The sequence below is a fragment of the Anoplopoma fimbria genome, chromosome 2, assembly GCF_027596085.1.
Source record: "Anoplopoma fimbria isolate UVic2021 breed Golden Eagle Sablefish chromosome 2, Afim_UVic_2022, whole genome shotgun sequence".
NCBI classification, from domain to species: domain Eukaryota; kingdom Metazoa; phylum Chordata; class Actinopteri; order Perciformes; family Anoplopomatidae; genus Anoplopoma; species Anoplopoma fimbria.
In genome coordinates, this window is record NC_072450.1 from 14,409,379 (window position 1) to 14,423,242 (window position 13,864).

Genomic DNA, 13,864 nt, shown 5'->3' on the forward strand with positions numbered 1-13,864 from the left:
AGAATCCTTTCTCAAGTGTCTTTCGTTTGTGGGTGTCTGTAAGAAAATCGACCAGTTTTGTCACATGTTTCAGTGACTGTGTGCATTTCCAACGTGCATTTAGTGCTCACATCCTGGCATATGTCTGTTACTAGGGACAGCAAGCTGACCATGTTGCTAAGGGAGTCGCTAGGCAACATGAACTGCCGGACCACCATGATTGCTCACATCTCTGCCTCACCCAGAGATTTCTCGGAAACCCTTTCAACCATCCAGATTGCTTCCCGTGTCCTCCGCATGAAAAAGAAGAAAACTAAAGTCACAGTGGTGAGTTTTAATCAAACCTTAACTCTTCATAAAAAATGGGAGATAATGTCTCTTAATCTCATAAAACTAAAACTTTAGGTACATTAAGTTCAAGATAAAGACAACAACGGTAACTGGCAGGATGCTTTAAACAGACAAAACATAACTGTCAATCAGTGTCCATGTCAATCTTACAATGAAACCCTGCTCACAATTCTGACATTGCACTGCTTAATGTTTTATTTATGGAGTTCATGTGCATTTTATCACCTCCTCTCGCTTTCCAACACATGCACCAGATGTGCTGCTGTAACCCTCTCTCACCTTTCACTTTCCATTCTCACTTATTTCAAAATGATTCAGCTAAAGAAAAAGGGATGAGGGTTTTAGAGCTCTACAAATATAAATTAAACTGAAGTAAGTAAATACATGCAATTGCCAGTCTGTGATAGAAACAGGAATAATTGAATACAATTAAAGTTCTTATCTGAAAATCTGTCCAGGATCCGAGTGGATGTCATCCTTTTCTCTCTCTTCTCCATCTTTCCCGTCTCTCTCCAGTGTGAACTGTCAATTAAAGGGAAAAAAAATAAATCATGCTCTGCAAATCTAAAAAGGGAACATTTCTCTCTCACCACCAACTCTGCCTCCTACTTGCTTATCTCTCTCCCTCTTCAGCAATACACGTCTAGCTCGTCTGGAGGAGAGAGCTCTTGTGAGGAGGGTCGCATGCGTCGTCCGACCCATCTGCGACCTTTCCATAACCGTGGTGACACTGACTCTGACCTTCCGTTGCTGCGACTGTCCAGTGACCCTGACGAATATTCGAGCAGCGAGCAGTCATGTGACACGGTGATCTATGTGGGCCCAAATGGGGCTGCGGTGTCAGATAGAGAGCTGACGGACAATGAGGGACCACCAGAATTTGTACCGATTATTCCTGCTTTGCTTCGAGGTAAAACGTCAGAGCAGCATCAACCACAAAGTCAAAGTCAGGCTGCTGGAGTCCAGAACAAGGTAATTTGAATATATTTACATTTTAGTGTAAATATAATATTTTGTTTAGACAATTAGCAGTATTCAGAATAATCTTCATGATTTCTGTTCCAACAGGTGCAGTGTCAGCCAGAGGACCCACTCAGCGTCTCCTCTCAGCCTCTGCCTCCGCCCTCTCAGTCACTGCTTGGGCAGCCGTTGGCCCCCGTCCCAGAGGAAGGAGCCGAGTGCCTGAAATGCAACACCTTTGCTGAGCTGCAGGAGAGACTGGACTGCATTGATGGCAGCGAGGAGGTGACGAGTTGTGTTTTCTGTCATTTGTTTTGTTATTATAAAAAAACCCAACCAAATATAGAGAAAAATATGCTGTTTTAAAGTTTGATGGGTTGTTTGACAAGTAAAACACATTCTATTCAAATGGTAAAAGGGTCTTGTTTGTATATGCTTGGTAATTCTGCATGTACAGTATCTGCATAACATTTTGCTTGCTGTCACAGCTTTTGTTTGTGGGGGTAGTTTTCTGTCCCTTTCAAAAGCTATATGCTTCCAACTGTGTTACAAAATAAGGCATTTGAAAAGGCATTACTTCACCTTATTGTTTAAGTATTTTGTACAGAAGACGGTTCTACTTCTCATTTTCATCAGCTCTGTCCTTTGATCAGGTGGCAAAGTTCCCATTTGAAGAAGTTCCAGCAAACAAACAAGGTGCCAAACAAGAGCCATGTCCATCCTCAGCTGTCCCAACCTCATCTCCTTCTGCTCCTGGCACTGCTGCTGCACTGGATATAGAAACTAAAACAGGTCAATTCATTGCCTACATATGCTGTATATAAATGTTGTACAACAGTGTCTTTTTCTTTTGGGACAAAAATAATTTGTGACCAAAAACTGTCTTTGAGGACTTCAGTAAACTCAGAATCAGGTCAAGTCCCATTTTATAGTGTCAGGGATTTAGAAAACATTGTTCTGTCCAACATCCTACAGACTCTGCATGTGCAGGAGGAGGTGCATTGCAGTTCTCCCCCTCAGCATCAGCAGCCTCCAGGAGGAGGACCAATGACCAGCAGCTGCAGGAGATCAAGGAGGTGGTGGAAGAGGCAGAGCTGGCTCATACAATGATCCATAACCTGGCTCAGAGTTCTGGTTCCCCCATAGTTACTAGTACCAGGAGCGTTACTGGAAGCAGCAGCATCACCTCTAATCCCCTGCACAGGGCAAGGAGCTCCATGAATGACGGGTGAGAAAAGGAGAAGTAAAGTATGATTGGTGTTAATTTTACTTTCATATGTTGCTATTAGCCATTGGAAAGGATCTGACTTTAATTAAGAAGATGTCTCCTTTATTGTCTCTCCAAACAGCCGTGAGGGTCTGAATGGCAACAGTAACACTGAGGGGAAGGCCCGCCCATTAGGATCACCACGCCTCGGCATCGCCAGCCTGACCAAAACCTCAGACTACAGGTGAAGTACTGTATGTGTGATCAATAATGTTGACTGTGAACCTTAGTTTTAGTGAAAACAACTTTTGGAAGATATCTAAAAAAGTTATATTTTTACTACATCAAACGTAAGCAGCAGTTAGATTTGGGTTAATAAACAGTCTAAATGTGTAAGAACACAGCAGCGCAAAAGACCAGCTCCATCATGTGCAATCCTTTTATTCCTCCTCAGGCCTCCGTCCTCCCCGTCCCAGCGGTGTAAAGTGTACACCCAGAAGTGTGTGATGCCGGCAACGCCCCCCTTGTCCTCACACACTCTGGCTCAAGACGGACAGGCCACAGAGGCTTTGACCTCAGACAGTATGCTTCTTTCTACATGTTTATGATTTAGAATGGAGTACTGTTATTGTACTGTACTGCTAGAGTCTTAATGTTGTATGAACGTTGTTGATAATGTTGTTATCATCATCATCTCCCTCTGGCAGGTTGTTGTTGCAGATATAGTCAATAACAGAGTCTACATGAATGCCTAATGCATTTCAAATATAGCCACATACTCACACCACAACATAGTCTATCAGTAAAATAACCAATGGTTCCAAATTGGCATCATAGAGTGAATCCAATTTCCTTGTATTCTGCACTTGGAAAACAAAATGATTTACAACGCCAAATGTTTCTGATTCTACAGACAGTTTGGCTGCAGACAGCGGACGATCTTCCACAGACTCCCTGCTGTCCAGGACTTCTCCGGTGGGCATGAGCCCACAAGTCCGAGAGCCAGCTCAGTCTCTGTCTGCCAGCCTTGGATCAGCAGAGACACTCTGTGACGATGATGTCCCACCGATTCCCCTGGACACGCACAGGGATTGTGAGTTGAACTAACACATTGCTATTTTTACACAAGGAAATGGGGTTGAGATGCAGGTCATATGAGTCATACACAAAGAAAGAGAATTACGATTCAATTCAATTCAGTTTATTTTGTATGGCCCAGAATCACAAATTACAAATTTGCCTCAGAGGGCTTTACAATCTGTGCACATGCGACATCCTCTGTCCTTCCCTCACATTGGCACAGGAAAAACTCCCCTAAAAACCCCTTTAACAGGGAGAAAAAAAGGAAGAAATCTCTGGGAGAGTGACAGAGGAGGGATCCTTCTCCCAGGATGGACAGAATGCAATAGATGTCATGTGTACAGAATGAACAGCATAACAGAGATACAACACATTCAATGTATATGACATAAATTATTCATATAATAAGACTACTTATAATAACAGCAGCAATTATTACAGTAGAATGAAAATAGATTATAGTTATGAAAATAGATTATTATGAGGACGAATATAAACATCTAGGAAATGAACAACAATTCCACAAATGTGGTAACCTGGTTCTCATACTCCACTTGCAGCCTCAGGACCAGCAGCATCTGTAGGAACAGTAGGACCTCTCTCGCTTGGGGAGGATGAACCAGTGTACACTGTAGCTTCTGGAGGTGAGGAGGACCTTGATGTTACAGCTCTTATGGAGACTCAAGGCCTCACCTGTCGTCCAACCAGCATCGTCAGCGTAAAAAGGGACTGTTGCTCCATCACTGCCCTTGCTTCAGGTTCTCAGGCAGCCTGCTTCATCAATACTGCCGAGGATGGAGCTGTGGAGGATTATCACATGCCTGCAAGTCCTGCAACAACCTCAGGGGTTACGGATGTGGCAGCCATGGCAGAGGTTAGTGTGACTGACTCACTTTGCATTTACAGTCATTAAGATAATTTGGCATGCGCAAATGTGTCCCCAAACTAAAGCAAATGTTCACACAAATGATGCTGATTTGATATTATTTGAGCCAAAACCAAATACAGGACAATAACCACCATAAGAAAGGCTGAGTCCATTATCACATGTAAACCTTTGATTGAAAGTTTTGATTAAAATCCCAACATGATTTACAGTAATTATTATCGTCGATAATACTTCATATGACAAAATAATCTTTTGCTGCCACCATTTGCAAAAAATATAATGGAGACGGAAGTCTTTTTTTACTACTTTACCAGCGCCTAACTCTTGTGTATTTAATTGTTCACAATTCATAGTGTAATCATTATGTAAATCATTGTTTTTGGAATTTCAAGATGACATACCCAATTGAATTGTGTCCTGTTGTAGGTGGCCATGGCCAAGCTGCGGATAGAAGGTGAAGCCTTTTCCACAGTGATGTCCAACTGTGGTTCGCCCATCTCCTCCTGGGTGAGTGATCTGAGCCTGGGCAGTGAAGCTGACCATTCTCTCCACAGCTTCAGTCAGTCCCAGAGCCAGCAAGGGGAGGCCCTGGCTGAACCTGAACCCAACCAGAGCCTTTCGTTCGGATCGGATGGTCTGGGTGGTTATGAGTGCGGTGGCAGAAGAGGGAGTCTGGAAGGAGATGTGGTGCTGTCAGAAAACGGAGGACATAAGGCTACTGCATCCAAAGACAGGCTGAGGAAAATGCCTCCCTCCATGGCTAAAACTAACATCCAAATCCTGGCAGGACCTGGTAACCTCTCTCCCTACAAGACCACCATCAGTATGCACCCATGTATGGTGGTCAAACCCATGGTTATACAGGAACCAACCATCCTCTCTTCACCTACCAAGACCAGCCTAATGAAAGACCCAGGCAAATTTAATGCACCGCTTTTAGCTTCCATTTCCAGTGAGATGAGGTTTGAAGACCCCTGGTTGAAGCGCGGCGTGGATGAGGGGAGGTCCAGGGAGCTTGTGTGTGAAGTGAAGCCGGAGATGAGGGACGTAGAGCATTCAAAAAGTCAGGCCGGAGGTGCGACCGGAGACCACTGGAGCTTCTGCAGGGATGGTAAGCGGGGTTGGACTGGGTTAATAAATCAGACCGTGAATCCTAAAGTCAGGCCAGGCAAATTTCAACAAATTCACAACAGACCAAGTATACTGTAACTGCTTTGTTGAAATATTTTTACTTTCTGACAGTAACATATCTTTTAACTTTATTAATAACCAATAATAGTGCCTTAAAAAAAGCCAAATGTCTTCAGTTTCAAGAGTTTGGGACTTCCATAATTAATGCTACAAGAATTAGTAGTTTTGAGCACTTATTTGTGTGTATTTTCTCAGAGTTTAACTGGACTTCTGTTGATCATCATGAATCTCTTGTTGCTCTGAGTAAGAGGGGGTATATCCACCTGACAGAACAGAGCAGGTCTTTATTATCAATATCTAAAAGCATAGACTCAACCTTGGAAGGGTATTTCTGCTTTTAAAACACTGACACTTCAGGCCAATCAGGCCAGTAAAAGTCTTTGTAAGAAACAGGGAAAATTCTTAAATTTATTCACTGTTCTTTTTTGTATTTGCTTTTCTTTCATCATCAGGTGGGGACCATGGAAGCTCTAGTTCAGGTGGTGAGATTGTGTCTTCTCCAGATTCCTTTAAGAGAGTGGTGGATGGCTGTGAGATGGTGGCCATTGTTGTCCAGGGAGAATGTCTGACGAGTATCTACAACCCAGATATCCACCGTACCGCCAGTCTTCCTCGCGGCTGGCACCGTCTCAACCGCCACGACGGCTTGGACAATGGAAACGAGTACCGGAATCTTGGCGTCACCTCTTCAACTCCCTGCAGTCCTCGAGCCACCCTTGACCGCCGGGGATCAACTGGAAAACTGGGCTTTTTCTCTCACAAGAAGGGGGGAATCCCACCTCTGCCACCGATACGGAAGTCCAGCCTTGACCAGCGGAACAGGGCAGCCAGCCTTCTCCACCAACCCAGCCACGGAGTGTCATTGCTGGGCATCTCGACAGATGATGCAGGGCTCGCCAGACAACGAGGCTCCAGCATAGACAGCAGCAGGCTCTTCAGCGCCAAGTTGGAACAGCTCGCAAACAGGACCAACTCTCTGGGTCGGGTCCATAGCTCCAACGGTGGTTCCCACCACTACGACTGCTTCTCTCTGGAGAGAGGGGGAGCCTGAAAGGTGGAGGAGGAGGAGTTAGGGGGGACAGCACCATGCCTCGAACTGGACGCAGCCTCACCCGTGCTGGATCAGTATCTTCTCCCACTGGAAATATCAGCCCTGGTTTCAGTGCCAGTCCCGGTCCAAGCAGCGCTCCACAGTCACCTGTCAAAACCAGCGGCCAGTCAAAGATCTCAGCAGTCAGTAAGCTGCTGATGACCAGCAGTCCCAAGTCCAGGAGTCTGTCTGCATCCAGCACCAAGACTCTGAGCTTCTCCACCAAGTCTTTAAGCCAAGCTTCCAGCCGCAGCTCCAGCCTTCCTCCTAATGGAAAGGTAGGAACAAATATTTCTTCAGTGTAAATGAACTAACTTTTAACAGAAGTAAACTACATGACTCAGCTCATCAGACAAAACTAGATAGACCACCCAGTTTCAACAATGACTCCGAGACCATCGTCACATTAGTCAATATACGTTAATGCAAGTAATTTAAGTCATCATGGCCTCCGTTTTCTGCTTACATCCACCTAAGCAATTCATCTGTTTCCTCAGCCCCAGACCTCAGTCCAGGGCCCTCTGCCGCAGCAGCAGGGACCCTCGCCTGGTTCATGGTCTACCCAGTCTTTGAGCCGCAGTCGAGGGGGAAGCCTGGCCGCCAAGCTGCCTCTCCGGGCTGTCAACGGTCGAATCTCAGAGCTCCTCCAGGGAAGTGCAGGCTCCCGTTCCAGAGGTCATGCCCAGGGAGGTGGAACAGATCCAGCAGAGGAAAGAGGAGTCGGAGGGGCAAGGTTAGTTAGTTTTTTTATTATTTAATTTTTACATTTCAGGCATTTAATAGGACATCCTAAACAAAGAGGACTATATATGAATTGAGTTCATTACATGACAATAAATACGATACGCCAGTAACAGTTTCTAGGCAGCAGTAGTACAGACACCATTCATTTGATATGTAGGCATATCATCAATAACAGCATGTATAACAAAATCCTGATGGTCTAAGATGCATCTTGCTAAATCTGCAGTTCAACTTCCATCAGGGCCGTCATTCCCTCTGCCTTACTGTGCATTATTAACTAAAACAGCCAAAATGGCATTCAAAAAATAATTTGTTCATTGGTTAATCCCTTTATCCTATTTTTCTGTTCTCAGTAGCGGAGCAACTGGAGCAGGTAGTGGTGGTGGTGGTAGTGGAGGTGGTAGTGGAGGTGGAAGTGGAGGTAGTAGTGGAGGTGGAAGTGGAGGTGGTAGTGGAGGTGGTTCGGGTGAGGAGAAGACAGCAGTGGTCCAAACGCTGCCTTCACCCTACAGCAAGATCACAGCTCCCAGAAAACCACATCGCTGCAGCAGCGGCCATGCTAGTGACAACAGGTATGATCTCAATTTCACTTGAGATTTTGAAATGTCAAAATCTAAATTTTTGCTGCTTAAAAATATTACATTTTTTGATTTTACCTTCAACTGTGATCTCATTCTGCCTCTAACAGCAGCGTACTGAGTGGCGAGCTCCCCCCAGCCATGGGGAAGACAGCCCTGTTTTACCACAGTGGAGGCAGCAGTGGCTATGAGAGCATGCTAAGAGACAGCAGCGAGAACACAGGAAGCACCTCCTCCGCTCAGGACTCCCTCAGTGAGCACAGCTCAGCCACCACCTCCTCCAGACGGAGCTCCAAGAGCAGCAAGAAGAGCAGGAGCAACACAGGTCACAGTCAAATTTATTTTCTAAATCCTGCTTAAATTATGTTTGAATGTAATTAGATTATGACAAAGCTATGAGTGTGATCTAATTTACACTTGTGAAAGTCATGAACCCACAAACATCCTGTGGCAACAAGAGCGCAAAGTCTACAAAAATCAAATGAGAAATGCATTGCCGTGAATGAATAATTAACTTCTCAATCACATAACATAATCCAACTATTTTTTGTATTATGAAATCTATAGAGATGAAAGCTTTGATAAAATGTGAGCAGAAGACTGCTAAATCTTTTCAAAAACAAAGCAAAAAGCTAAGAAATGAAGTATCGACATTAACAACAAGAAAGACCTAATTGAGGAGAATCCATTGGTGAAAAAGCAAAATGAGAAAGCAATGAACAGGGCAGGGGAAAGTGAAGGAAATTGAGGCTGCAGAAGGAGTTAGCAGGTAGGAAAGGTGACCCTGACCACCCATCTGTGAAATGGTAAAGGGAATCTGCTGGTGTGGGCTGTAATGAATATATATTCACCAGAACAGCACACAGAGAGGCTGCTAATGTGCCCGCCAAATTACACTCTACTGGTTCACCCCAAGGATGGATATGTGAATAAAATCAGATTGGACAGAGGCAGCTCTTCCTGGTGTGTCTCTGATTAATAATTCAAATTGGGGTAACCCTTTCCATACATGAGTATGTATGAGTATGCTACGCAGCATAAAGTCTGGATTTAATCTAATTTGCCTTAAACCACAAATTGATTCTGTGCTTCAAAGAGAGCATTCGCTGTCAAACTGTCACAAGAAGACTGAAAAAAATATCTGTGTTTGATGCACATGTTCAAGATGGATACAACAATTAAGTCCAAATTCGGGTGGACAGAATAAAAATACTAAGAACAGACAGATGTGCCATCTAAAAAGAATGTCTTACATGTCATTACCTCACCTCGTCTTTTTTATCTATTCCTCTATCAAAAAAAAACCCTGCACCTTCTCCATCCTGCAGACCCTTTTTCTTTCTCTGTCCTCTTATAGTCCGCTTCCTACTACGTAATGAAATACTAATGTCTCTGCTTGACCTTCCTGTGCCACAATGAGACCAAAAGACATCTGCAACCTTATTAAAATCACCACTCTCTCCCTCCTCCGTCTGTCACACACTTTATCTCTCAGTTCCTATGGAATCAGATAACGCTCATTCCTACATGGCTGGCAATTTCTATGCAAAGCGTGTGTGCATGTATGAATATGTGTATTCATTCTAGCGTAGTGTGCAGATTAGAGAGTGACCTGCTGCTTGTATCTGTGAGCCTCATGAACAGAGAAAGAACTTTTATCTGACACACTCCATTATCTGTTTCTAGTTCCCTTTCTGCTTTTTCAATCACTCAATACTTTTCCTCTGTCCTTTCATTTCTGCCTCTCTCCAGTTGTTCATCCATATCTCTCTCTTTCCTTTACCACCCATGATCTCTTTCCTCATCTTACACTATTATACTTTTATATCCATGCCCTATCTTCCTGTTTTCATCTGTGAGTGACTCACTCTGATGCAAATCAAATGGTAAAGAGTGAACAAGAAGGGTTCCCTGTTGAGTACAAGGACACTTTAGTTGTGCTGTATCTACTGTATGGCTGTAATAGATTTATTGATACATTCGCTGCTGAAAACATGTTTTTTTTGTGTGTTTACATTTTCATACTGAGTGGTCCTTTGTAACCACTAAGCCATGTAAGCCTCCTGTTAAATTAAAGGTATACTTTGACATTTTGCAAAATAAGCTCCCTTGCAGAGGGTTAGATGAGAGGATCAATAACACTCTCATATCTGTCGGTTCAATTTAAGGCAATAGCCAGCAGCCGTTAGCTTAGCTTAGCATAAAGACTGGCAACAGCTAGCCTGGCTCTGTCCAAAGACTGCAGCCTACGAGCAGCTTTAAAGGTTATTGATTAAGACGCTATATCCCATTTGATTAATCAGAACTGAAATGTAAAAATGTTGATTTGTTGTTTCACTGGAGGATATGTGAGTATATTTTGGCTGGGCACAAACTTATTCTGGAATAAGTTTGATTGTTTCATCAAATTTAAAGTTTAAATTTGATGAAGACTAACCATTGACAAAATCCACAACTTTCTACAATGCATCACTTGTAGAAACATTTAAGAGAGACACATTTTTTGACATGTATAGAGCATTGTTGGAATAAGCATTGAAAAATACTCAATAAATTAATAAAGAGCTTTATGATAAACTCTGGTGGTTTGTAACACTCTTTTTTGTCCTCCTCTTATGTTTCTTTCAGGCCTGCAGCGTCGTCGTCTGATCCCGGCACTGACCTTGGACTCCTCCTCATCCTCACCTTCTCACCGCTCCTCCAAACAGGCAACCACCTCCTCTTCCTCCTCCTCCTCCAGCCCAGGTGCATGCTGGGTAGATGGTCCACTGGGGCCCCCGACTCCCTCAAACCTCCGTGGAGCGACTGCAACGACAGAAACCTTTGAGATCAAGGTGTATGAGATAGATGATGTGGAGCGACTGCAGAAGAGGAGAGACAAAGGAGGGGGCAAGGTGAGAGAGAGATGGGAGGAGAAACAAACCTGAGCCACATGGCGGCTTCATTGATTATGGTGCAATTTAACAATATCAAGTTTCAACTGGAACACAATTAGGATTTTAGGGTTGAGTTTGTAAAGTGCTTCAAGTGCATTCATCCTATAAAAATAGAGGTAAAATTATAACATTCCCCTTGAAATATATTTTACACCATACCTTTCCCAACAATATTGTGGATGCCAATGGCTCTAGATTACCTGAAATTGTTTTCACCAGCTGTACAGGTAAAGGAGGATGTGACTCTTGGAGAATTTTAAATAAGGCGGGTACAGATTGAAATTCCCCAATCTCCACAGGTAAAATAATCTCATTAACATACAGTGGGGAAAGAGGGAGAAAGAGAGAGTAACAGTGTAGAAGTGTTTTTGGAAACAAGGGATCAAAGAAAGCAGGTAAGGGTTAAAAAAAAGTGTGTGAGGAGAATATACTGTATGGTTGTAGGGTGAAGGAGAATGAGGAATGGATGTGGGGAGAGAACTAAAGAAGGTGGAGAGCCAAAGATCAGAGAAAGAGGCCCAGAGGGCAGAAGACATATTGCACTTGATGTCAAATAAATTGATTTGATGAATAATACGTGCGGGACACATTAAAAAGTGTTCTTCTGTTGGACACTGCTGCTGGAGGAGAACGAGAGGAAGAAGCCATAAGTTACTGTATTGTACGTATTGAGGAGGAAAGGGACTTGAAAAAACAAGTAAGGATTTTTACAAAATGAATTAATCAACATTAGCACTACGTTCTGTATGAACAGTGAGCTTTTCTTTTAAATACATCTACTGTTTCTATCTGTGTTACTTCATTTAAGAATGTATTAAAAATTCCACAGATTTAGCAGAGTACAGAGTTTTACTGTGAAACTCATGAAATTGATGCAAATTAATGCATGGCGCAGGTTTTTAGGTTTCTACTCTTAAACCTTTATGTATTTAGGGAATGAAGCATTGTGAGCTTTGGAAGCGAGGGTTGGAGAGAAAACCATGAAATATAGATTTTCCCTACAGCAGAGCCTTAAGAAAGCCACTTAACCCCCGACTGCTCCAGTGAAGCTGCTCAGTGTCCGAAAGCACTCGGCTGTGTTCACACTGACGGGTCGATGAGGTGTGAATGTATGCAACTGTGTGAATGTTAAGCAGGCTGCTGCTGAAAGAGAGCCACATGTGTTTCACAACAGAGACCTCCAGATAAATAAAAGGTGAATAAAATCTGTATCTGCCTCTCTGTCCTCTGTGTGTGTGTGTGTGTGTGTGTGTGTGTGTGTGTGTGTGTGTGTGTGTGTGTGTGTGTGTGTGTGTGTGTGTGTGTGTGTGTGTGTGTGTGTGTGTGTGTGTGTGTGTGTGTTAGGAGGTGGTGTATGTCAGCGCCAAGCTCCGTCTGTTGGAAAACCGTCAGCAGAGAATCAGTGAAGTCAGAGCCAAGTACCAGTGTCTGAAGAAGGAGCTGGAACAAACCAAACAACACCTAATGCTGGAGCCACACAAATGGACCGCCGAGTGTAAGTACGACTCAACACATCAGGGAGTGTTTATGTGTGTGTGTGTTTTGCCTGATCATGTATTCTACACTTAATGTTCTCAACAGGTTAGACAATTATTTTTATGAGATAATTGACTGGATATGCTTTAATCCATATCATAAGTTATCAAGCATTTTAGCTCTGAGGTCTCATGCCTGTTGAAATTCAAGAGCACTCACATATTTAAGTGAGCGAGTGTATAGGCAATTTCATCCAAAGGCTTTCTTCCTGTTTGTTCATTTCTTCAAAAAGAATTAAGAATAATTGTTCACATCCATTCCTTAAGTACATGATTTGCTGTTTAAAAATAAGATATCTTAAGGTGAAGTGTGTAGGATTTGCCAAGCGTGTCTACGAGAACTATGTTGGCCGAAGCTAAAACATGAAAACGCAACTGGCCAATCAAGAGCCAGTGTTTGGTTTGCCTGTTCTGTGCTACTGTAGAAACATGGCGGCTGGTTCCATATGCAGATATAAATGGCTCATTCTAAGCTGATGAAAAACCCAATTCTTATTTTTAATTGATTGTACACTAAAGACGACATGCTTCTTAAAATTGTATTCCATTTCTGCAAATAGATCCCTTTAAATGCTATACACTGGTCGTTTAAAGAAAAGCAGGGCTCTAGACAAACATTTCTTTGGATTCATAATGTCACATCCTTAGTAGGATGAATGAATCGCTGGTTTTTGGTCTTTTAATGGAATTTGTATAGAAACATATTTTTCATTGTGTTTTATCCTGATAAACAAATGACATAGAATATTGTTTTAGCAAAGTGTGTGATCTTTATATCTGCCTGTCTGTCCATTTTCAGTTGAGCTACAACAGGCCTATGAAGTAGACTCACTGGAGTACCTGGAGGCTCTGGAGACAGTGACAGACAAACTGGAGACCCGAGTGAACTTCTGCAAAGCCCACCTCATGATGATCACCTGCTTCGATGTGTCCTCGAGACATCGGTAGACAGATTGAGGGATGGAGAGCTGGAGGAGAGAGAGGCCGACACACAGCTGGACTCAATTAGATGCCGACCTTTGGACCATATGCCCACCGATTAATCAAACACTTTTACAAAATATCTCCTAAACAAATACATCACATCAGATGACTGCAAGGAGGGATACAGGGATGACTGGCCACTCGATCCTGCATGTCATCCTCATGTCCCCTCCAGATGTAAGTAGGCAGAAGGACATGTGGACAGAGAGATGGAGGGATAAAATGGAGAATGGAGATATATTAACAGGCAAAGACGAGTCCTTATTTTTTTCTTGGGGCTTGGAAACAGCTTGAGAAAGAGATATTGAACAGCGTCTAATGAACGGGCCACTTTGAATCA

General features: G+C 43.2%; 1 protein-coding gene across 1 annotated transcript in view; it reads left to right on the plus strand.

The window, feature by feature from the left end:
- kif26ba (kinesin family member 26Ba) overlaps positions 1–13,488 on the plus strand; it is a 77,487-nt gene extending 63,999 nt beyond the window's left edge. Inside the window, 18 exon segments of the mRNA XM_054616999.1 lie at positions 135–306; positions 964–1,302; positions 1,399–1,575; positions 1,944–2,082; positions 2,266–2,518; positions 2,640–2,741; positions 2,952–3,079; positions 3,411–3,590; positions 4,144–4,451; positions 4,893–5,577; positions 6,110–6,700; positions 6,703–7,025; positions 7,245–7,480; positions 7,908–8,063; positions 8,180–8,394; positions 10,698–10,963; positions 12,350–12,500; positions 13,340–13,488. Of these exon segments, the coding sequence (XP_054472974.1) occupies positions 135–306; positions 964–1,302; positions 1,399–1,575; positions 1,944–2,082; positions 2,266–2,518; positions 2,640–2,741; positions 2,952–3,079; positions 3,411–3,590; positions 4,144–4,451; positions 4,893–5,577; positions 6,110–6,700; positions 6,703–7,025; positions 7,245–7,480; positions 7,908–8,063; positions 8,180–8,394; positions 10,698–10,963; positions 12,350–12,500; positions 13,340–13,488 (4,570 nt within the window).
- Positions 13,489–13,864: the final 376 nt, after the last annotated feature.